General features: G+C 42.2%; 1 protein-coding gene across 1 annotated transcript; it reads left to right on the top strand.

The window, feature by feature from the left end:
- The first annotated feature begins 177 nt into the window (after positions 1-177).
- On the top strand, positions 178-21,226 carry ppp1r2 (protein phosphatase 1, regulatory (inhibitor) subunit 2). Its single transcript, XM_034147214.1, has 6 exons — positions 178-559; positions 14,607-14,714; positions 15,174-15,257; positions 18,865-18,974; positions 20,119-20,352; positions 20,948-21,226. The coding sequence occupies exons 1-6, from the start codon at positions 429-431 to the stop codon at positions 20,965-20,967; spliced, it is 687 nt and encodes a 228-aa protein (XP_034003105.1). The 5' UTR covers positions 178-428; the 3' UTR covers positions 20,968-21,226.
- The last annotated feature ends 1,067 nt before the right edge of the window (positions 21,227-22,293 follow it).

Raw genomic sequence — 22,293 nt, 5'->3', positions numbered from 1 at the left:
TTTATTTACAAATATATGAATACATTAAAAGAAGATGAATACATGCCAATATAAATGTAGGAAGACATACCATACAGCTAAATCTAAATTCATCTTTATGACACAGACATTTCCGAGCACACAAATGCAGCATTTGTAATCGCGTTTCAAAGTCTCGCGATACTGTGAGCCTAGCTGACCCGCTCGTAGTGCTGTTGCCCCACCACCAGTCAGTGAACAACCGGAGAGTAGCTAGACATGCAGAACCGCCAGTGCACGTAGGATATTCCACATATTTCTCCTGAGTTTATGAAAGAGCATTGAGTTATGACGGGGAGCATGTTTAAAATAGAACCTATCTTTGTTCATTGAGTCGCAGAAAGAAATAACCGAATCAGAAAATCACTTGAAGAGAAGAAATAGTTGCGCGCCACAGTCTACGTGTGGGAATGGCATCTCCCCGGCCGATAAAAGGCATCCTAAAAAACAAGAACAGCGGGACAAACGTCAAATCCCTGCCCGAAGAAGAACCGGGAGAGAATGCCGAACAAGCTCCTGTACTCTCGGAAGATGACGCACAGTAAGTTTTGCTTCGTAAGGCTGGCGGCCAGGTTAGCTAGCTAAACACTTGTTAGCCTCTGTAACGTCCCTCCCCTGTCAGGATAAGTGTAGCGTTTACATCTCTTGTTTGGCTGTATTTTGTAAGTCAACGACATGTAATCTCTGTTTGGACACTTTTTGGTTCTATCTTGTGACTGAGGTGGTTACTCGTCCCTGGTAAAATGTTTTCGGCGTGTCGCATGTGTAACCAAGAGCTAACCGCTAGGAGCTGTGTGTCGGGTTAGCTTGTTCGCTATGGCGACGGGTAACGTTAATGACGTTGTAACGCCTGTTAACGGATGTTTACATTGTTAGTTAGGGACCCTGAAATACAACTCTCTCTGACTGACATCTTCCCTAACGTAGTGGTTATTTAAACAAATGTGGTTAACAATTATCGTTAAAAAGTGAAAACCTCCACCCAACGATGACCATAATAGGGCAAATGAACATCAGCCTTACCAGAGGTCGCCATAGGGCTAACGTGTGTCGGTACGCCGCCTACACGGCGGCGTGCGTTGCCGCTTGGCGGTGGGCGTGTCTTGAGCTTGGGGAGTTTACGCGAGCAACGCGACCAACAACCAATCACATGAATCTCTGCTGTCAATTGAATACAAGGTTTTACATGTCACACTTTATATGATGAACATTTATGACATTAATGTCTATGGTGCTATTTTACGCAACATTCCATGCTGGCTAAATACTGTCTATGCCTGCTAGCTGTCCATTCAAACGAAGTACACTGGATATAAACTCCCCAAACAGGCGAAAACCTACCAGTTTCACCCACTGTCTCTGCCACCTCCCTCCATTCCTGGCTCCTCCGGTTTGTATCCCGGTAGGTGAACAGGGACTGAAAGCACCGGGTGATTCCCTACCGTTACGATTATTTTCTCCTCCATTTTTTGGCATATGAGGAAATGAACTGCGGTCTGGCTCTCCCAGCATACACGCGGTTTGATTGGCTAGCGCTTGTACTGGCAGATTTGCATACGCGGGATTTGATTGGCTGACGCCTCAGTTTCAAAAGTAGAACATTGCTCTACTTTTGCAGCTAGCACCGCGAGAAAAGCTACGCTTTGCTCCCACAATGCAGTTCGGCGAATCGTGACGTCACCCCATTCAAAGTGAATGGGCAGAAGCGTTGAAGCGTCAACGCACGCCGCTGTGTGTAGGGGCCAAGATAAGAAAGACCTTTATTAATCTCCGTGGGGAAATTCAGGAGATTAAAGCGGCAATTGACTGAGTGAAAAACAGTACAGTAGAGATTCACACGAGTATAATACAATTAAAAATACAATTATATAAGTATCTGTTACAACAAGATATCACAACAAGGTCAAACTTTGATCATCTGAACGTTTAAATCGTTTTTTTCGAGAGCTTTCTTCAGTAACTTGTTTCAGAATTGCTTTATTTGTCCATCAACGGGGACATTTACAGTATTACAACAGCAGAATTATAGTTCAGATAAGTAAAAAGAATAGGCACACTTTATTAATAATAAAAAACACTAAGTAAAAGCAAATACAACATTGTAAAAATTAGCAGTATATTTATAAAAAAAAAGTGACCATATAAAAGTAGCTGTTGGTGTTAACAGATTGTTAATAAATTGGGAAGAAAAATAAAATGTAAACAGCATAAGAATAAATAAAGATGCAGAAAGTGTAAGACAAACAGCTCATTGTCTGCTATAAGTATGATCAAGATCAGGGCTGACCAAAGGCCACTTACATATTTGAGGGTATTGACAGAGTGTATTTGTTAATCTTTGATAATCTTTAATTACAAAATGGTAAAATATGTGTTGCTCTGAGCCTATGACAGGCCATGTGAGCCATTGAGAAAGAAATCAGTCTAAACCAGTGTGTAGACAACAAGCACTTGATGTTTTATCTGACACTGACAACGGTGTTAGCAGCCTGCGCAGGCACTAAAACACCAGGCAGCATCAAATAAGAGGCACCAATCTGTGTTTAACGGGTCACTAAAAAAATCCTATTCTGATGCTCTTACACCCACATCTGCATTAGTTCTCGTTCAACCATCTCCACATGCGGCTGAATATTTTTCAACATTTTCATTATCAGATTCAGAATCTAGTTTACTGCCAGGTACGTTTATACATACAAGGAATATACTGTATAGTACATCAGTATGATCGGTCAAATCCCCTGTGTCCTCAACACATCACATGTCCCATATAGTCCAGGCTCCCACACTCTTAGAAGGGATGGGTCAAAAATGACACAACATGTGTGTATCCATAAGATGCTTTGCAGGGCTTCATTTCTATCCTCATGCTTTCCAGTTTGTTAGTTTGGTTTGTAGTCTAGGACATCAAACTAAAATAGTGTGTGTGTTTGACACTTCAGATATGGAGAAGAACATTACTGGGAAAAAAGATGGATTATGCCAGTACACGTGACTGACTAGGCTGCATAATGCTACCAATGTGCACATTGTGAAAACTCCTGGGAATGCCAAATCAGCTATTTGTTGTCTAATAGGTGCTCAGCCTCAGGATCGGATTAGCAAGATTGGAAAGTTGGTTTATTTTCTGAAGCCGTGCCATCTCGTTTGCATTGATATCATGGACTCTGACACTTTTGCTGTGGCTGTGGCAGTGAGACTCAGCCTCAGATCAGCAGTCCCTGTTAAGTCATCCCAGCGTTGTGCTCTCCCACAGATAACGCTCACAGCCTCTCTGCCCCCAGGAAACTCTGGCCATGCAGAGTTCCCTGTGTGATGCGTTTGTTATGTAAAGGGGATTTGCACTGATCATGGAGCCTCTTTGGCCATGGCAAAAAACCTGCTCAAACACAAACATGCATTACTTTGCATTGTTTATATAGCTGCTGGTGTGCTGTCAAACTGTGTTAAAAACATATTTCCATGTTTTTAGCTATGTAGGTCATCTGTGAATGCACCTCTGAGTAATTGGGTAAAAATACCAGAGGCAATAAAGGGTGCATTGCTACGCAGAATGTTTTCTAATATTTCATACGTTGCCTTTTCAAATCCTATCCTTTACCATTGATAATGTGTTCAAGTGCCCTTGAGCAAGTGTTTCTTAACAAAGCACATGCGCCTATTAGAACACTATTACACAAGCTGGAAACTAGAAAAAAATAAACCATTATTTGTTGTCAAACAACAGGGTTTTAAATATGTTGATGTGATTAAGTCTAAAAAAAAAAACACACAAACATAGAAGGCCTTTTAAGATTTTACTTTTATTGAATTCTGTCTGAATAACGATCAGGGTGCTGAACAGACACCGCCCACTTTCCAAATGCTTCCAAATATTCGATGCTTGCTGGAGATTCTGCCCACTGTAACAATCTGCTTGAGCGATATTATCCGTCATCTCTTTAGGGAGATGCATAAGTAGATTGGAATCCCTATTTTAATACAATTTAAGGACTCATAAGAAAAGTACATATATAATATGGAACCTCTGATCATTTAGATTCACATGCATGACACAATGCATAGTATACTCTATATATTGATACAAATATATAAACTTTATACAATTATATTCTCATGTCCTAAAGTTAGGCTTATTTGCAAGGTAACAGCAGGTCTAGTCATTGATAGTCCTTAGTAGGGATCAGGGATGCAAACTTGTCACCTTTCGGCGAAATTCGCCGTTTTGATTCCAAAATAAGTCGTTTGTGTGATTGGGGGCCCGGAGTAATCTGCGGCCGCGAGCTGTTATGTGCCATCATGACACGCATGATGTTCTTTTTTTATATATTATAATGAAGCGCGAGCACAAGTCTTCCTGCCTGTCGGCTCTGCTCATGGATGTATAATAAGGCTCTGTTGCTCCGGGATGAGGGTCTAGCTTCAGCAGCTACATTACCTACGGTGCGTTCGTTAATATTAACTGAGCGGTCCGGAGTCACCGTGGCACAGACTGGACCGCTGGTGAACAGCTGTTAGAACGTCCGTTCAGATGTTCAGAGCAGAGCTCCCTGTCGGAGCGGCAGAGCGTGATGTGCACTGAAAAGTGTTTCTGTCGCAATATTATTTAATGAATCGTTGAGCTAGCTAACTAGCATACATTGTCACTATCTGCTAACGTTAGCTTTAGCCTTCGTTTTCAAATAGTTTCTTTCATAGCCTATAAATGGAGGTGGTATAAGTATATATCTTGTACTTGAGTAAAAGTAGAAGCACTCAGATCTTGTACTAGAGTAAAAGTAGAAGTACTCAGATCTTGTACCAGAGTGTAGGAATACTCTGTTACAGTAAAAGTCCTGCATTCAAAATGTTACTCAAGTAAAAGTAGAAAAGTATCATCATCAAAATATAGTTAAAGTAGCGACAGTAAAAGTAGTCATTGTGCAGATTGGTCCATTTCAGAATAATATATATGATATGTTTTATAATGATTGATCATTAAAGTGTTCTTAAAGCTAGTTTGAATGACTTTGTATACTGCAGGGTAGCTTGTGAATTTACTCCAGGTGGAACTAAAGTCTGATTTACCACTTGATTATATTTCACATCATTCATCCACATCTGTGAAGTAACTAAAGGTATTAAATACATGTAGTAGAGTAAAAGTACACCATTTACCTCTGAACTGTAGAGGAGAAGAAGAACAAAGTAGCAAAACATTGAAATACTTAAATAAAGTACAAGTATCTCAAAATTGTACCCAAGTATAGTACTTGAGTTTATGAACTTAGTTACTTTACACCACTGGCTATAAAGATAGAAAGACAGCCTTGCACAGAGGCATGAAAATACATTTTCAAAATGCTCAACAGTCCTGCCAAAATTATAAACTGACTGCTACACAATTTAAAATAAATGCTTAAATATATTTCTATTAGATGTGACTCTTTGGCGTTTCTGTTATTATTAACACTGCTGCTTTAGTTGTTCTGACTGCTAAAATCCTCTGTTATTCCTCATTTTAAAGCCGATATTCCGTGGGGTCGGGGGGCTCGGATCCTTGTCACCTTTTTCATACCTGATGAGTTTGCATCCCTGAGGGATGCTCCGATCGAGATCGGCCGATACTCACTCTCTACCGATCGATCGGTGCTCTCTAAACATGCCGATCGCATGACGTAAAATACATGATACTTTTCTCTGTGCGCGGTAAAACAAGCTCGCCAAAATGGCTTCACCGGTCTGGCATTATTTTAAGGTGTCCGAAAAAGACAGTAAAATAGCGGTATGCAACGTGTGTGTGAAGCAGAAATCCTGCAGCTCCGCCCGCTGTGACGAACCGGTGAGCGGAGCGAAACACACAAGAGTTAGACATAATACACTTAGCTATTTTATCTACCTCGGGAACAAGCTAAACTAGTTATAAATATATTTATTCTTCACTGTCGGGTCACTCATTACTGGATCAGTGAGCTGCATGAGATACTGACAGGCTGTCAGGAGAGGGAGAGAGAGGGGGAGAGAGAGATGGAGAGAGGAAAAGAGAGCGCTTCCGCTCATTTCTCCCGTGTTATTATCCAAAGTGAATGTAAACTTGAATAATGTACATCATTTTAATGTAATAATGATTGTTTGTGGAAGCTCCAGTGAATGAGCCCCATTAACTGAGTTTTAAACATCACTTTAAATGGAAGATTTAAAGTGATGTTTAAATCTTCAATTTAGGCCCCGCCCACTCGATCGGATCGGCGATCGGTATCGGCCGATACTGATTCCAGCGATCGGCCCCAAAATTGGCGATCGGAGCATCCCTAGTCCTTAGAGCTGCAGTGTGTGGAAATCAATAGTGAATACCAGTCAATACATCAGTGAATAGAGCTTGTTCTGTGTATACACAACAGTGGAGGAAGAAAGGGTTTCTGGGAGGATCATGTGTTCAGCCAAGCACCAAATCTGGACCTGACCATACTTGGCCGTGCTGCCACTATGAACTCTGAGTAAAGCAAATACACTCTTTTACATTTGTATGCATTCGGAGCATAGTTAGTCCTACATAGCTTTTAATTGCAGTATTTTAACAATTTCTTGCATTACATGCAATTTTTTATTCTCGATTGTAAAAAGGGCAAAAATAGAAAAATAAAGATTATGAAGCTTACTATATATGTACCATTGTTCAGGACAAAAGTGCATACACGAGCTAGACTACAGCACAAACAGGCTTTCCTTCTTATCTGCTTTGATTGTCTTTTATGGCGATATCGTCGTATATTCCCAGAGGATATCCTGAACTAGCTCTACAAACACCTACCATCCAGCATTTATTTGGTCGACCATCTGTCCCTGTTTGAACAATTCAGCTTCCCTCTGTAGATTTATGGGTAGAACATGGACATAAATGACGTAACACTAATGGCGCATTTCCACTACACGGCCTCGCTCGGTATGGCTAGGCCTTGTTAGGACTGGCTCACTTTATGGCGCATTTCCATTACAGTTTAGGAACTGGGGCAGTATCTATAGTAACGCAGTGTAGGCGGAGCCGTGACGTCATCTTCAATGCGAAGCACAAAACCAACATCAGCCGTTAGCTGTTAGCCCTCAGAGCTCACAGCTCCTCACATCTATAAAATAAAATATAAAATAAAATATAAAATATACATGTCAAAATACAAAATAGAAAATATACATACAGATATTATATATATATATATATATATATATATACAAATATACAAATATATATATATTCAAAATATATGGAATTATGGAGTATTAAATATGAAACAGATTATGTGTGAGTAAAATGTACAAGGTGGTTTTATTTCTAGAGAAACTATGGAGCAGAGAGTTCTCTTCCAGCCAGAGGTGATTTGTTGTACAGTGTTATTGCAGTGGGCAGGAATGTGTTCCAGTATCTGTCCTTGTGACAGGGGAGCTGCAGCAGTCTGTTGGAGAAGGAGCTCCGTTGACTGTCCAGCTGCAGGTGGAGAGGATGGGTGGGGTTATCCATGATGGACAACAGCCTGTTCAGTGTCCTCCTCTCCACCACAGCTTCAAAGGGTTCCAGCTTGATGCCGATGACTGACCCAGCTTTCCTGATCAGTTTATTGATCCTGCAGGTGTCACCGGCTCTGATGCTGCCCCCCCAGCAGACCGCAGCAAAGAAGAGTGCACTAGCCACCACAGACTGATAGAAGATCTCCAGCATCTTACTGCATACGTTGAAGGATCTCAGCTTCCTCAGAAAATAGAGTCTGCTCATCCCCTTCTTGTACACAGCGTCAGTGTTGATCCTCCAGTTCAGCCCATTGTCTAAGTGCACTCCCAGGTACTTGTAGACCTCCACAACTGCCACATCCTCTCCCAGAATGCACAGGGGCAGAGGAGGAGATGTCCTCTTCCTCCTGAAATCAATGACCATCTCTCTGGTCTTGGCCACATTCAAAAGCAGATGATTTCTTCCAGTCCACTCAACAAAATCACCCACCAGCGCTCTGTACTCCTCCTCCCGTCCATCCCTTATACACCCTACCACCGCAGAGTCATCCGAAAACTTCTGCAGGTGGCATGACTCTGAGTTGTATAGAAAGTCAGAGGTGTATAAGGTGAACAGGAAAGGAGACAGCACAGTCCCCTGTGGGGCTCCAATACTACCAACCACCACATCAGACAGCACACTGCCCAGCCGGACGTACTGTGGTCTGTCCGTGAGGTAGTTGGTAATCCAGGAGATGGTGGACGAGTTTACCCTCATAGCCTGCAGCTTGTCACTCAGTAGCCGAGGCTGGATCGTGTTGAATGCACTGGAGAAATCAAAAAAGGTGATTCTCACAGTGCAACCCGATCCATTCAGGTATGAGTGAGCACGCTGCAGCAGGTAAATAATGGCATCGTCCACCCCCAGGTGAGGCTGGTAGGCAAATTGCAGAGGGTCAAGGAATGATCTCACCTGCGGTCTGAGATGGGCCAAGACCAGTCTCTCAAGCACCTTCATCACATGAGATGTGAGTGCTACAGGGCGATAGTCATTGAGCCCAGAAGGAGTTGTCTTTTTAGGGACCGGAACAACGCATGATGTCTTCCACAGCACCGGGATGGTCTCCAAGTGCAGGCTCAGGTTGAATATATACTGGAGAACAGGAGCCAGCTGGCGTGCACAGGTCCTCAGGACCCTGGGGCTGATACCATCAGGGCCAGCAGCCTTGCCTTGGTGGAGTTTTTCCATCTGACTCTGGACCTGTCCTGTGCTCACAGTGAAGCGGGGGGGGGGGCTTGATGGAAGGGGGGATAGAGGGGGGGGGGGTCTGAGGCAAGATGAGCAGAGGGGGGGGGGGGGGTCAGCGGCAATGTGAGCAGAGGGGGGGTGCAGAAGCCAGGCTGGGTGGTGGAGGAGAGGTGTGAAGTGTAGGTGGTGAGCAGAGGGGGGATGTTGACGCCAGGCTGAGAGGAGGAGGTGAGGTGAGAAGAGGAAGTGGAGGAGACAGCAGCGGGCGGAGAGCTAAACCTATTGAAGAAGGTGTTCAGCTCGTTGGCCCTCTCCAGGGTGCCCACAGTCAGTCTGTCTCTCCCTTTGAAGCCAGTGATAGCCTTCATCCCAGCCCAGACATCCCTGCTATTTCTATTCTTGTATATTTTGTTTTATTGTAAAATGCCTTTTATGCTGCTGTAACAAAAACAATTTCCCAATTTGGGATCAATAAAGTACGATCTATCTATCTATCTATCTGTTCAGAAACTAGACAAAAGTTAAACAAGTACAAACCACAGACTGTCTGTGTCATGGTGAATACAGTCGCTGGTTTATTTATGTCTGTATAGGCCGTTGTTGTGAGTGTGGATGGTCGGAGCATACACTGCGTTAGCTTAGCCGATCTCCATTTAGACAACACTCATTTTAAAAGGTTTTTCGCCTGCCATCTGTCTGCAGACTTGTCAAAGCATTAATTCATGGTTTTTACTAACCGGTATCAGTAGGTTGTTACTTCGGCATCATTTTGAAACGTGTATTACAATTAAATTACGGTCAAATATGTTCATCCTGTTGTAGTTGTAGCCCCCTTGCCAGCGATTCTCTCTCTAGTTTAGCATACTCAGCCCGACTCAGCCTGGTTGTTGGCCCGGAAAGAACCTCGATTTTATGGGGCCAGAAAAACTGTGAAATAGTACCCGCTAGCCGGTACTACGCTAAGTGGAAACGCAACCAAAAACGGGCCCCGCACGGCTCGGCACGCTTAAAGCGAGCTCCGCGCAAAAAATAACGAGTGTTTGAATGCGTACATTAACAGGTTTATGATATCACTGCCCCGTCTAAGACACGAGTGGATCTGACTTTAATTACATTTGAGTGTTTCTTCAACTTAACGTGTTGCTTAAAATAATACTTTGGCATTCAGTATGTGACAATGTAAGTGTTGCACTACAGATACGGCTCGAGAAGCTGACTCAGATAAGGAAATATATGATACATTATGATGTGATTGATGATGTGATATGAATGATAATGGGACACATCGATGTCTGTACTCAGTGTCGCGGACTGTACATAATGTTACTTTGATCCGGTTACTTATGTTGTAGCAGATATTTAAGTAAGCCTTCTTAACGCTAATGTAATAATAGTCAGATTGCTCTGAAGATGGGAGGGGATATTCTATTCATTTTCATGTTCACACAGTCTGTGATTTTTGCCGGAGCAGGTTTGGTGTTCAGCATAAGTTACCATGGAGATCTACCCCGGTAAGAAGTGAACCAGCGTCGTAGGACCGAAAACCTAGAGTTAACCCTGAAGTTACCTCGCTAATCGAAAATCCGGCTTCGTAGTACAGGGCACTGGTAAAGTCCATTTAACTGAAGCCAAGTCTACTTATTGTTTGATAAAAAACAAAATAATTGTGTATTTTGTTCAAAAGATAAAATACTAAATTAAAGAGATTCCATGATAACATTGGAATTGTTGACTGTATAGGAGCCCACATATTTTATTTGTTTATGTGTCTTGCGGCTCCAATTCATTTCCTTAAACATTGTAAGGCATTTAAAAACCATGGCCACTGTTTTCAACCCATTAGAGATTGTCACCTTTTGTTATCCCGCTAATAACCCATTATTATTTAGTGAACAGCGGTGTTCATGGGCCTCACACTCAGTCATATATAATTCATGCTTCCATGAAACTCAACCTCTCCGTCACTGTTTTGTGAGCCTCGTCCTGACTGTGTGACGGACAGGTTGACGGGCAGGCAGTGAATCTCTCACTTTCCATAATGTGGACAGAAGCATTCCTCTCAGACCCCTCAGACATTTCACCGTCCTGTGTGCAGGTCAGCTGAGGTAAACCGCGGGCACAGGAGTTGAATAGAGTTTCTGTATTGATGATATACAGAGGAAGTCAATTTCAACAGGTGTCTGAACACCTCTGATCTACAAAGAGCCTTAGAATAAGGCAGTACAACTGAGTAGAAATACTTCATGATCTCCCTCTTTTTCATCTCCTATGGTCTTGGTAAATGATTATCATATTTACTGTGAACGCACCTATGGGTGTTAGTTTCTGAGAATTAAATGAAATGTTTTAATGTAATGTTAGAAATCATAAGGTGTAGCTGCAGATGTTTTGACTTTTGGCTTAACTTGGATTTACCGTAGATTCACATTACCACATTTGATTTGTCCATTTAACAGTGAAAATCCCTTGCATTTTTTTTAGAAGCCATTGGCTTTTTCCTACACCCACCCTTTTTATGACCTTACGATTACCACTGATGGCTACAGAATTAAATGTAAAGTCCTACCTCATTACTCTGATCTCTAAATTCTGGAAAGATGACAGGAGCTTAAGAAACTCTTTTAGTCCTAAATCTATCACTAGCTATGGAAGCTTAGGAAGAAGAGCAGCAGTGGTTTGCACTTTGGTTAATTGTACCAAATATGAATATTCTCATACCAAAATATTAGAGTAGGATAACTCTGACCCCCTAAATAATGTAATTGAATACATTTTCTAAATATTATGCATTGACAGTGAATCCTTGTGTTTAAGCTAAGGTGGGCTGCTGCACTTTGTCAAATATTTGTCTTGTCTTGGAAAGGGACACAGGTAACATTGATGAGCGATTCCCCACATGCCTGTTACTTAATTCCTCTCCTGCTACTTTTAGCTTGATACTTTTTTGGGAAGCAGAATATTCTGTGTATTTGTGCCAGCAGCAGTCACTATGAAACGAGGACATGCTGCTGCTGTAAGTGGTCTCAGGCAGTAGTGGAGAGAGAGCTGGACCTCCCCTCACTAGTCTCTATGCTACCTGATAGCACAGCTCAGCTCTCAATGATGACTCACTCTATTTAATGAGTTTCCCTGAGGTGTTATTTTGCCAGCTTTTGACCACCCTCGAGCGATAGTATCCATCACATAACAGATACAGCTCTATATTTTGAGTCTGCTAGTATTTTTTTTCTCTTGAAGTAGCAGGTGCATTATTGCATTACCATTTTTGTATGATTTGCTCTGAATGAGGGATTGGATTTAAGAGGAATAGCGGTTTGCTGGAAGTAAAACATGATTGGTTGTGTAACCACACGATCTATGACTTATCGTAACACACTCCCTGTCCCAGATGTTATCCAGAGCCCTCTGCTGAGAGGGTATCAGAACGGTTCAGTATGTTGGTCAAGGACATTTTATCAGGATGAACAGCACTGGCCTATTTGCTGTCTGTTTACACAATGTTTTCTCAAACGGCTCGGCTACCTTGCTGCTCATGAGCAGGCCAGCAGCTCAGTTCTGTTTCTGTTCATGTCAGTTTTACGTGCTAGTCTTAGCCTGAACCCTTTCATGAAGCAACTGAATTATTTGGTACCCAAACTAATTTATTCTTTTTAGATGTCTAAATTACTTTTGCGAAATTCAAGTTTTTAAGATTCAAGGGGGAAACCTTCCATAGGAATAAATGAAGAGTACATAATAAATGAGAGTAAACTGGATGTATAGGGGTTACTTCTTCAGGCTGTATTTACCATGTCATTTGTAGATAAAAAAACGAAACAATTTCCCATATCTTAAGCAGACATACTGTCATTCTAAACCCTTTGAGTAGACTACTGCACTGTATTCATAAACGTTTTATGATCTTCTTCAAAAAGGCTTCAGAATCCAAGGCATTATCTAAACTATTAACACTGAGTGTTTTTTAATGGGATTCTCGCAAATGATCTGTACATGCGATGGATTAGTGCTGCTGAATGCAGAGCATGGTAGAAATCAATATAATTGGCATACGATTAATCAAAACATGCCTAATGTATTAGTTTAAGCTATGTGTCTCTACTACACTGACTACTATCTGCCTTTCAATTCACTTATTTAGCTCTTAAGGCACATTCAAGCTTGTTAAGTGAAGCTTAATACCAAAAGAAACATGCTGAGAATCAGTCATCCATGGAAATAGACTTATCCCCGTATCCACAGCCAAATTGATTTATGGACAAACCTGTGTGTGCGTGCAGCTGTTTGCTGCAGGCGTGAAGTGGTGCAGGCCACCGACAGTATCAGCGCTTTATCTGCATAAGAAGTCCGTTTTAATCAATGTATTTGAACTATATGGGTTTGCCACTTAGGACAACAGGAATAATATGAAAATGAATTCCTTCCTTTTCCACTGATTTACAGTTTAATGCAACCTTAAAAGGGTTCAAAGAGCTTCGGGAGGGAGATTGATATGGTCTGACATTTAATAATAATGAATCATTTTGAGTAAGAGGCGTAGGGGAGCTCTGCAGGCTTGCTGCAGCAGGTAGTGGGTTCAGCATCTCTCCCCCCCCCTACCCGTCTCCCATGATACCCAACCTTTTGTTCCATGCACAATGTTAGGACTGATGTACAGTATCTTCCTAGGAGAGGCTTAACCCAAGCCAGATGACTCCCAGAAGCCCCCTGGATTAGAAGCTATAGGTTTCTTTTCTTTGGGTGTTTCATAATTAAAAGAATAAAAAGTGTGGTGTGAAAATAAGTAAACATTGTGCTAATTTGAAGTTTAAAACTGCAAAATCTTTCACTAAAATGAGAAGAGGACGTAGGGCTACAAAACTTTCAGGACATCAAAGCTCAAAATGATCACTAAAAAAAGAAACAGTTTAACAAAACGCTTGTTGAATGTTGAATTTCTTGTACTGTTATGGCAGGTATTCTCTCTTTATCCTCTTGAGAAAAACTTCTATTCGCTGCTGAGTTAGACATTGTTTCTGTTTATTTCCTGCATGATGTCAAAGGGTAGCGAGGACTAGAGTCTTTTTGAACAAAAAGCCCTGGTGGCGCACGAAGAGGTGACAGCATTATTCTCCAGATGAGGATTGGATCATTTGGTGGATTAGGTCCCGGTTTGTTCAAAGAGGCGGAACCAAATCAACTCCAGAAAAGCAATCATATCAAGTGAGACTGTTGTTTAACATTTGACCTCAATAACTCATCGTTGATCAGCCTGACAAAGCAAAGACTATGTCACCCTCTGGAAGTTGGAAGTCACTAAAACAGTGCCAATGACATTTCTGAGCTTTTGTGTTTGTTTTCTAAATATGCACTTGTTCAGGCCTAGATGAAATCTGTTGTTAGCAGTTAGCACAAGTCCTGGTCAAAATGACTGATTCACAATATAAAGCCTAAAGATGATCAAATGATGCTTAAAACTTTAAAACCTATTGGAACTTCACTTCATCTAACTTGTTAAGAGAACACTTTTGGTTTTCATCACATATAGAACACATTTTATTTAGTGGAGATCCTTTTTAGTGAATAGCAAACGGAGTATCTTAAATAATGTAACCATATGTCCCTTCTGAATAAATGTAGGATAAATACAAAAATTAAAAGGTCTATTCTTTCCTACAAGATCCTTTCTATTTATTTAAATACAACTTTTTTTATATTCTGTCTACCAGACAGCTTTTATCAAGTCACTCTTTAGGATATGAATGATTATCTTGATCACTGAGATTCACAGCGTTGAACTCATCGTGTGGTTGGTGGGTAGCTTGGGAACAGTGGATCCAAATGGAGTGTGTTTCCATTCAGCCGTCGTTTTCTTCTCACTGAACTTTCTTTGATCCGTTTGCAGGAAGAAATCCCAGAAATGGGACGAGATGAACATCCTGGCCACGTACCATCCGGCCGACAAAGACTATGGCCTGATGAAGATCGATGAACCCAGCACTCCTTACAACAGGTCGGAGCCCCTTTGTCTTTGCCTTTTTATAACATTTGATTCAATTGGTCTGAAATCATTTTTGAAAATACTTTTTATATTACATTTTAAATGAAAAGCTATCTGAAGACATTCCTTTTTGGGAGGTTTTTAAAGACCTCCTCTACACTAAGAAATAAGAAATAACTCCAGATCATTTAAAATAAGAGTTTAGACTCCAGTGTGTGTATCAGCCAGCAGGTTTGTGATCCAATATGCCAGCAGAAAGAAGGTCACCCTTGTCACGGACCTTTCCTTTTTCTCTCCTCACTCTCCTCCTTCCTGTCTACTCTTACCTCTGCCCTCTCCTTTATCCTCTCTACCAACTTGACTGTTTGCCTATCAGCTGCTGTTTGTTTCTGTCATTTCCTTTCCTTCCTAATCCTTCCTCACTCGCCTCATTTCCGGCTTATCTTTATTCAGTTCATTTCTCTCTTTCAGGATGGTGGGGGAAGACGAGGATGAAGGGGCGCTGAGTGACTCGGAGGGCCACAGCGGACTCGCAGCGGACGACCTGGCATCAAAGTAAGAAATGTGACTGCAGGGAGACTAGAACAAAGCTAGTGCAGTGGTGTAAAGGGGAGAAAGCAAACAATGGAAGAGAACATGATTAGGTTTGCCACTGTAACAGCTCTGCTGCATTTTGACATTTAGATTTTTCTTTAGTTGTTCATTGTGTTCTGCAGAGATATGTAGGCATTCCCTCACTCCAGGACTTCCCTGCTGTCTTGGACAATGCTCCAGGCTGGGTTTACTAAATGTATCTGGACAAACTTCCTTTTGAGAGAGAACTGAACGACGCATGCCAAAGTACACTTTGAGCCTGTATCCCTCTCTTCTCTCTCTCGGATGTTGTCAAGCACCTGCGGCCGACAAACTGCACCTCAGACAGCATTCCCTCTCGCCCTCTCAGAGATGTTTTCGAATCAGTTGGAGCAAGTATTTTATTACTTATAAACACCTCTCTTAGCTCAGGATGTGTCCCAGCTGCCTTCAAACATGCCGTGGTCCAGCCACTACTTAAAAAGAAAAATCTCGACCCCTCCATTCTCGCAAATTTTAGGCCCATCTCACAGCTACCTTTTTTATCTAAAGTCCTAGAGCGAGTAGTCTACGCCCAGCTGCAGTCGTTCTTAACCACGCATGGCATTCATGAAAAGTTTCAGTCTGGCTTTAAACCTATGCACAGCACTGAAACAGCCCTTTTAAGAGTTTTTAATGATCTGCTCCTAGCCGCCGACTCAGGTAGCCCAGCTGTCCTGGTGCTGTTAGACCTGACAGCTGCCTTTGACACTGTGGACCATAGCATCCTGTTGTCGCGGCTCGAACAGTCCGCAGGCATCACAGGCTCTGCCCTTGCATGGTTCAGGTCCTACCTGACAGACCGTAGCTTCTCAGTGCAGCTAGGTACCTTCTCCTCTGCCAAAGCCCCTCTTACCTGTGGGGTTCCCCAAGGCTCGATTCTGGGCCCCATCCTTTTTCTACTGTACATACTGCCCTAGGCTCAATTCTCACAAAACACAACATCCCCTTCCATTGTTACGCCGATGATGTACAGATCTATCTGCCTCTCAATTCAAATGTCAACTCATTACAGCCGTTGATGGACTGCTTAACAGAGATAAAATCCTGGCTGAGCCAACATTTCCTCAACCTCAACGAGAGCAAGACCGAGGTCATCTTTTTTGGACCCCAACCTCCAGCCTCCCCGGTTGAAATTCTGGGCTCCCTCAATAAAAACATCCTCCCCTCTGTCATGAACCTTGGAGTGACCTTCAATAGCGCTTTTAAATTTGATAAGCAGGTCAGCAGCGTAGTCAAGACCTGCTTTTTTTAAATACGACTATTGGCCAAGACCAAGTCGTTTTTATCTTTTAAAGACCTAGAAAGGGTTATTAACGCCTTTGTTACCTCGAGACTGGATTACTGCAACGCTCTGTATGTGGGTATGGACCAGGCGTCAATTAGACGCCTGCAGCTAGTGCAGAACGCAGCTGCACGTCTTCTCACTGGCCACAAAAAGCGTGACCCCATCACCCCAATTCTGGCCTCACTACACTGGCTTCCAATTCGGTTCAGAATTGATTTTAAACTCCTTTTTATTTGTTTTTAAAGCACTAAATGGGCTGGTTCCGGCCTATATAGCCGAACTCCTCCATCGCTACACCCCAGCCAGAGCTTTAAGGTCGGCTGACCAGCTGCTGCTGATAGTGCCCAAGACCAGGCTCAAACCCCGAGGGCACCGAGCCTTCGCAGCAGCTGGCCCTAGGCTCTGGAACACTCTGCCCCTCCATGTGAGGTCGGCCCAGACCCTAGGGTTTTTTAAATCTACACTTAAGACTGACTTCTTCTCTCTGGCCTTCTAGTCAGAGCGGAGCACAACTCCTGACATTTCCCTGTGTGTGAATTTGTTGTCTTCTGTTTGCTATTGTAGTAAAGTGTTTTTATTGTATGTACAGCACTTTGGCTCGACCAAAAATCGTTTTAAAAATGTGCTATATAAATAAAACTTGATTTGATTTGATTAAATGTGGCGTGTCCTCAGACTGCTCAGACAGCATTATGATTCACTGTTCCCATTTTTACACTTGCTGATCAACAAACAATGGGTTTAGGGAGGTTTCCCAACAGCCTTGAATTTCAGGGGATACACGTCATGCGCTGTGAGGAATGGCTCTGACTCTCACAGCCTGTGTTGGTGCCACAGACATTATGCCCAACAGATCTAGAGAAATGACAAACACTTTTGTGTTTTGCTTGTTTAAAACACGGGCCTTGACTCTGCAAGCTGTCTTTTCAATTTGTATTTATACAATTTTTTGATAAACATTACTTTTTATGCAACCACTTTAGGAGTGTCACAGTAAATATAAATACTTGTACTGAAATACTTAAACATTGCCAAGATATTATCGTCTTTTCCAACTGAAAAACTGACTTAAGTCAAACTATATGAATCATCTAATCTGAATACAGAAGTGAACATGTCGTCTCTTGGACTTTTTAAAAGCAATTCACAGAGGCAGGAAATGAAAAACAAATGTTTTTATTGGTAGTGGATGTGTAATTTTGTAAATTGTGTAATTTCTAGTTTTTCCATCTTTCATATTTTTCTTGTGCATGCTTCTTGAGCATCAAGCTATCTTTGTCTCTGCTGTAACAATTGTAAATGTCCTCTCTGCGGGTCGAATAAAGGTTTCCTGAAGCTTGAGGGCAAATGGAAGAGCAGCATTTTTATAAAACAGAATCGGAGACAAAAAGAAGCAGACGGTTAAATGTCAGTAACATTTGTATCATCTCGGAGTGGCAACTCCACCCTGAAAAGTCCTCCTTGGTTAATAGATGTATTTCTGGCCCTCAGAGGGTCCTCTGGATGGGGGGGGGGGGGGGGGGCAGGCAGCTTGAGGAGTGTGTTTGCTGTGGGCCAGATGCAGGGATGGGAGTTAGTAAGAGTGTATGCACAAGGAGGATAGTGATTGGCTCCAAGCTTTCAGGTCAATTAGCCGCCTTTGCATCCTTCCACACGGAGTGCCTTCCATTGTTTTACACTGAACACTCCAGATAGAACAACAGCTGCTCTACTCAGTCCTCTTGTTGTTTAATCTTCACCATATCCATTCTCAGTCTCTTCTCTCATCCATCATTTATCCAGCTATGCTTTTTGTAGGCCCTCTTCTCTAATTCACTGCATCACCTTCTCACTTCCTGTCTGACTTTATCCACCTTGGATATCTGACACTATGATTGGTGTGCTTTGAAACTGCAGGGACCTGTCTCCTCTCTGGGTGAATGTGGGCACTCTGGGAGAGCGGTTGTACAGTAGAGCTTCCCCGGGGCTGCAGCACCGCCGATTCAGTGGCGTCCGCTGAGCCGTAAACCATTATTCAGTGTGTGCTGTCGGAGCTCTTTGTGAGCGTGAGAGGCAGGGATAGTAACTTGTTATTTTTGTCTCATGCTTGAGTACTCGCACACGCCTGCTCACATCTCTTCCCTCTCTCTCTGCCTACTCTCTCCTCCCCCTCGCCCAATATCTCTCCATCTGTCTCTTTTTGTTCTGTTAATAGAACTAGCAACTCATTTATATTTCTTATTAACGTATTAATTCTTCCCGTCTGTTTTATGTTCTTTCCAGGCTGGTAGCTGCAGAGGGCTCAGAGCCTCGTTTTATGAAGGAAGAAGAGGAAGAAGAAGATGAAGAGAGCAGCGAGGAGGAGGAAGAGGAGCTTTCTCCTGAAAATCAAGGTAAACATAGAATATCTTTTTTTAAATTAAACACATCCACACCTATTGCTGCCTTTGTGATTCTCGTCCCGGTGTCAGATTATCAGGATGTCCCACAGTTCACCTGTTTTTATTTTTACACTCCACCTGAAAGTGTCCTCTGCAGCTGTGAGGGTGACTCCATGCAGAGCGAAGTGTGCTGGAGACACATCGCTTTGGAAAGGACTCCAGTGTTCTGTGTGCTCTTTCAAAACACACACACACACACACACACACACACACACACATATATACATACACACACACCGTGTCAGTATGCATTTGCCTGTTCCCTGACCTTCTATGTATAAACACACCTCTCTGTCCCATACAGAGATGTCAGTTAAGCTACACACACACACACACACACTAGCATTTCAACAGGTGTCAGTGCTTGCTTGTTGTTTCACATTTATATCTGAACTATTCATGTGAAATCATGTGATCAGTCTGTAAACTGCAAATCGGATCGAAATAATCCAACTGCGGAGCTGCGGCCTCACTTTTGGACTCACGGTTGTAAACATATTGTGCCACCTTTTAGGAGTGTTTTAAGATGATTAGAGCTGCAGATAAAGACTTGCTGATTCAAGTATTCTTTCGATTTTTTAAAGGTTTGCTGTGTTTTGGATCTCACATATTCAAATTAATTAAACGAGAGAAAAGTTCATACTTTCTTTGCTTTTGAAGTTGCTTTTTTTGCGTACAGATTTTTTGAGTTAGACATCACATTAAAGCTGCCCATAATGAAATAAACCACTCAAACCAAAACAAAAAAGACTTTATTGCTGCTTGACTGCACAGCCTGGCAGTGCCATAAAGTGTCACACCCTCCTTTTACCTTTTTATTATAGTGCATAACTATCGATCTCGAGGTTGCAGCAAACACTTGAAAGTTATAGTTTTTTTAAATAAGCCTCCTAAGTGACCTCACTGTCCCATTTAGAGTCTGACCCCTTTCAGAGTAAGTTCATCAGAAACAATAGAAACGCAGGAGAAGACTTTTACTGAGTGTCTTCCAAGTGTTCCAAAATGTGATCAATATTTGTGTCAGTAATGCTGAGAATAATTAAATATTCTGCATGCACCTGTTGCTTCTGGATAGTTCATTTATTTTCCTTTGCAGCCAAAAAGACGCATTTCGTGATGATGAGGAAGATGCACTACAATGAGGGCATGAACATCAAGTTGGCCCGGCAGCTCATTGCCAGCGAGCTAGAGGAAGACGAGGATGCAGATGAAGAGATGACGGACGACACAGAGGAGGCGAGAGAGGAGGCGAGGGAGGAGACGAGGGAGGAGACGAGGGAGGAGACGAGGGAGGAGACGGAGGAGATCAGTGTGGACCCGCCACAGGAAGGTAAGGAGAGCTGGACTCAGTCACTGGGTGTTCTGGATGAGTCGTTTTGAGTATTTGTAAAACGGGCCTAGTTGTGTAGTTTACACTTCTGTTAAAAAAGAAGCTGAAGTAGAACGGTTCAGAAAAATAGATTTCATGGATAATTCATGCCGTCAGTGTGGAGGTCATGAAATTAAACCGTGGCTGTTTAGTTGTTGTGGGTTGTAATCAAATTAATAATTCATTACACGAAAGAGATTTGGACTGACTTAGTGCAGGATTAGTCCTTTGTCAAACTCAAAATAGAGTGACTAGTTTTCAGTTAGAAAAACAATGTAGGAAAATGAATTCAAAACAAGAAAAACCCCAGAAAGAATGATCAAAAGTTTTTAAAAAGTAATAAAACTCTCACTTGAGGGCAACTTTGTAATACTGCAGACTAATTGTACTAGGACATGAAGAGATGTGACCCATTTTTAATAATCAGAACTTTTTTTCAATCCCCCCAGCTACTCTATTTGGAGGATCAAAGTACAAAGAGAAGAAATATAATTGGTGAAATATTATATTTATGTTTCTATTCTGAAGTCTGTCTGTCTGCCTGTTTGTTCTCCAGCTGATTCTCTGGGTTCGTAGACGAGGTTCCCCCCCCCCCCCCACTGTGTGTCGGCTCAGGATCCTGACAGACGCTGCTCTGATTTTAAAGCTGCGCCGTACAGCAGACACCGCTTCACCACTCATGTAACAAACCTCAACAGCCAATAACCTCCCGGTCACCTGTCTGTCTACTGTTCCTTAGAACTGTGCAATATAACCTTCAAACTCTCTGCTTTTTAACTCCCAGAAGCAGTACAACACACAAGAGAAGACTGTTGCTCCCTCCCTTCCTTCCCCCCCCCCCTCCCCCCTCCCCCCCCCTCCTCTCCTGTTGCCAAGACTCCCCCCCCCCCTACCTCCTCTGGACTGTCGTCGCACTGAAGGATATGTGATTCTGACCTTGAAAGGAGGATCAAAAAGAAATAAAACATTAAAAAACCAACTGCTGAATACCAGGGCTCTCTCTGCGTCAGCCCTGCAGGAAGCCAGGGGAAGCCAGGGGAAACCCCGCGGTCTGACTGCAGATATCCGTGACATGGCACTGATTCTGGGTGCACTTCAGACGGTTCTTATTTTTGTTTCACTTTGTTTGTTTACACATTTTCTTTCCACCTTCAGTATATTTTGTGATTAAAAAGTTGGACAGGGTGATGACCAGAGAGGTTTGTTTTTGTCCCTTCATCTTACCTGGTACGTCATGTAGGCTCTTCATATTGGAATAATAGTGTTAAGGTCACTGAAGAGCTATGTCTCTAAAAGCACAATATGGCCTACATTATCAAAATGCAAAAAAACATCCAAATTTGACATCATGTGCTGTGGTTTCTCATGTTGATGCTTGCAGTTAGCTGTTTGGCTTTTTGCTTAAGATCATACAACACAGATTGTGAGTATTATATTGGCATGGTGCTCATTTTTGTCCAGAATTTATTACATTCTGACTTTACGAGCAAGAACATCACATTAAACCTTATTTCAAATCTGGCAATACAACAAAAACATGTATACCTCACAGAATCTACACAACATAGGTATTTTAAATCTACTTTTCAATTTGAAGTACAGGTTTTCTTACAAGAGAAACTTGTTTTGTATTTGTAAAAGGTTTTAACATTTAATGAGATTTTTCAAAATTAGATTGAAAGAAAAGCTGATAATTAACATTTCAAGCTGTTCAGTTAACTCTTAGTCAGGCCCCTGAGTTTTTCATAGTCATAGGATAAGTGAAATCTGCATTTATAACCTTTTAATCTCTTTAAAATAGTAGGAGGGACAGTGTCTAAGTCCCATAACAGTGTGCCGTCTGTCATGTAGATCTGACACAGAAGAGACCAGCGCTCTTGCTTTAAAATGGTTTCTAGTATC

This window comes from Trematomus bernacchii, unplaced genomic scaffold (assembly GCF_902827165.1).
Source record: "Trematomus bernacchii unplaced genomic scaffold, fTreBer1.1, whole genome shotgun sequence".
NCBI classification, from domain to species: domain Eukaryota; kingdom Metazoa; phylum Chordata; class Actinopteri; order Perciformes; family Nototheniidae; genus Trematomus; species Trematomus bernacchii.
Note: the sequence above shows the minus strand (reverse complement) of the source record. Positions and strands in the feature narration are given on the sequence as shown.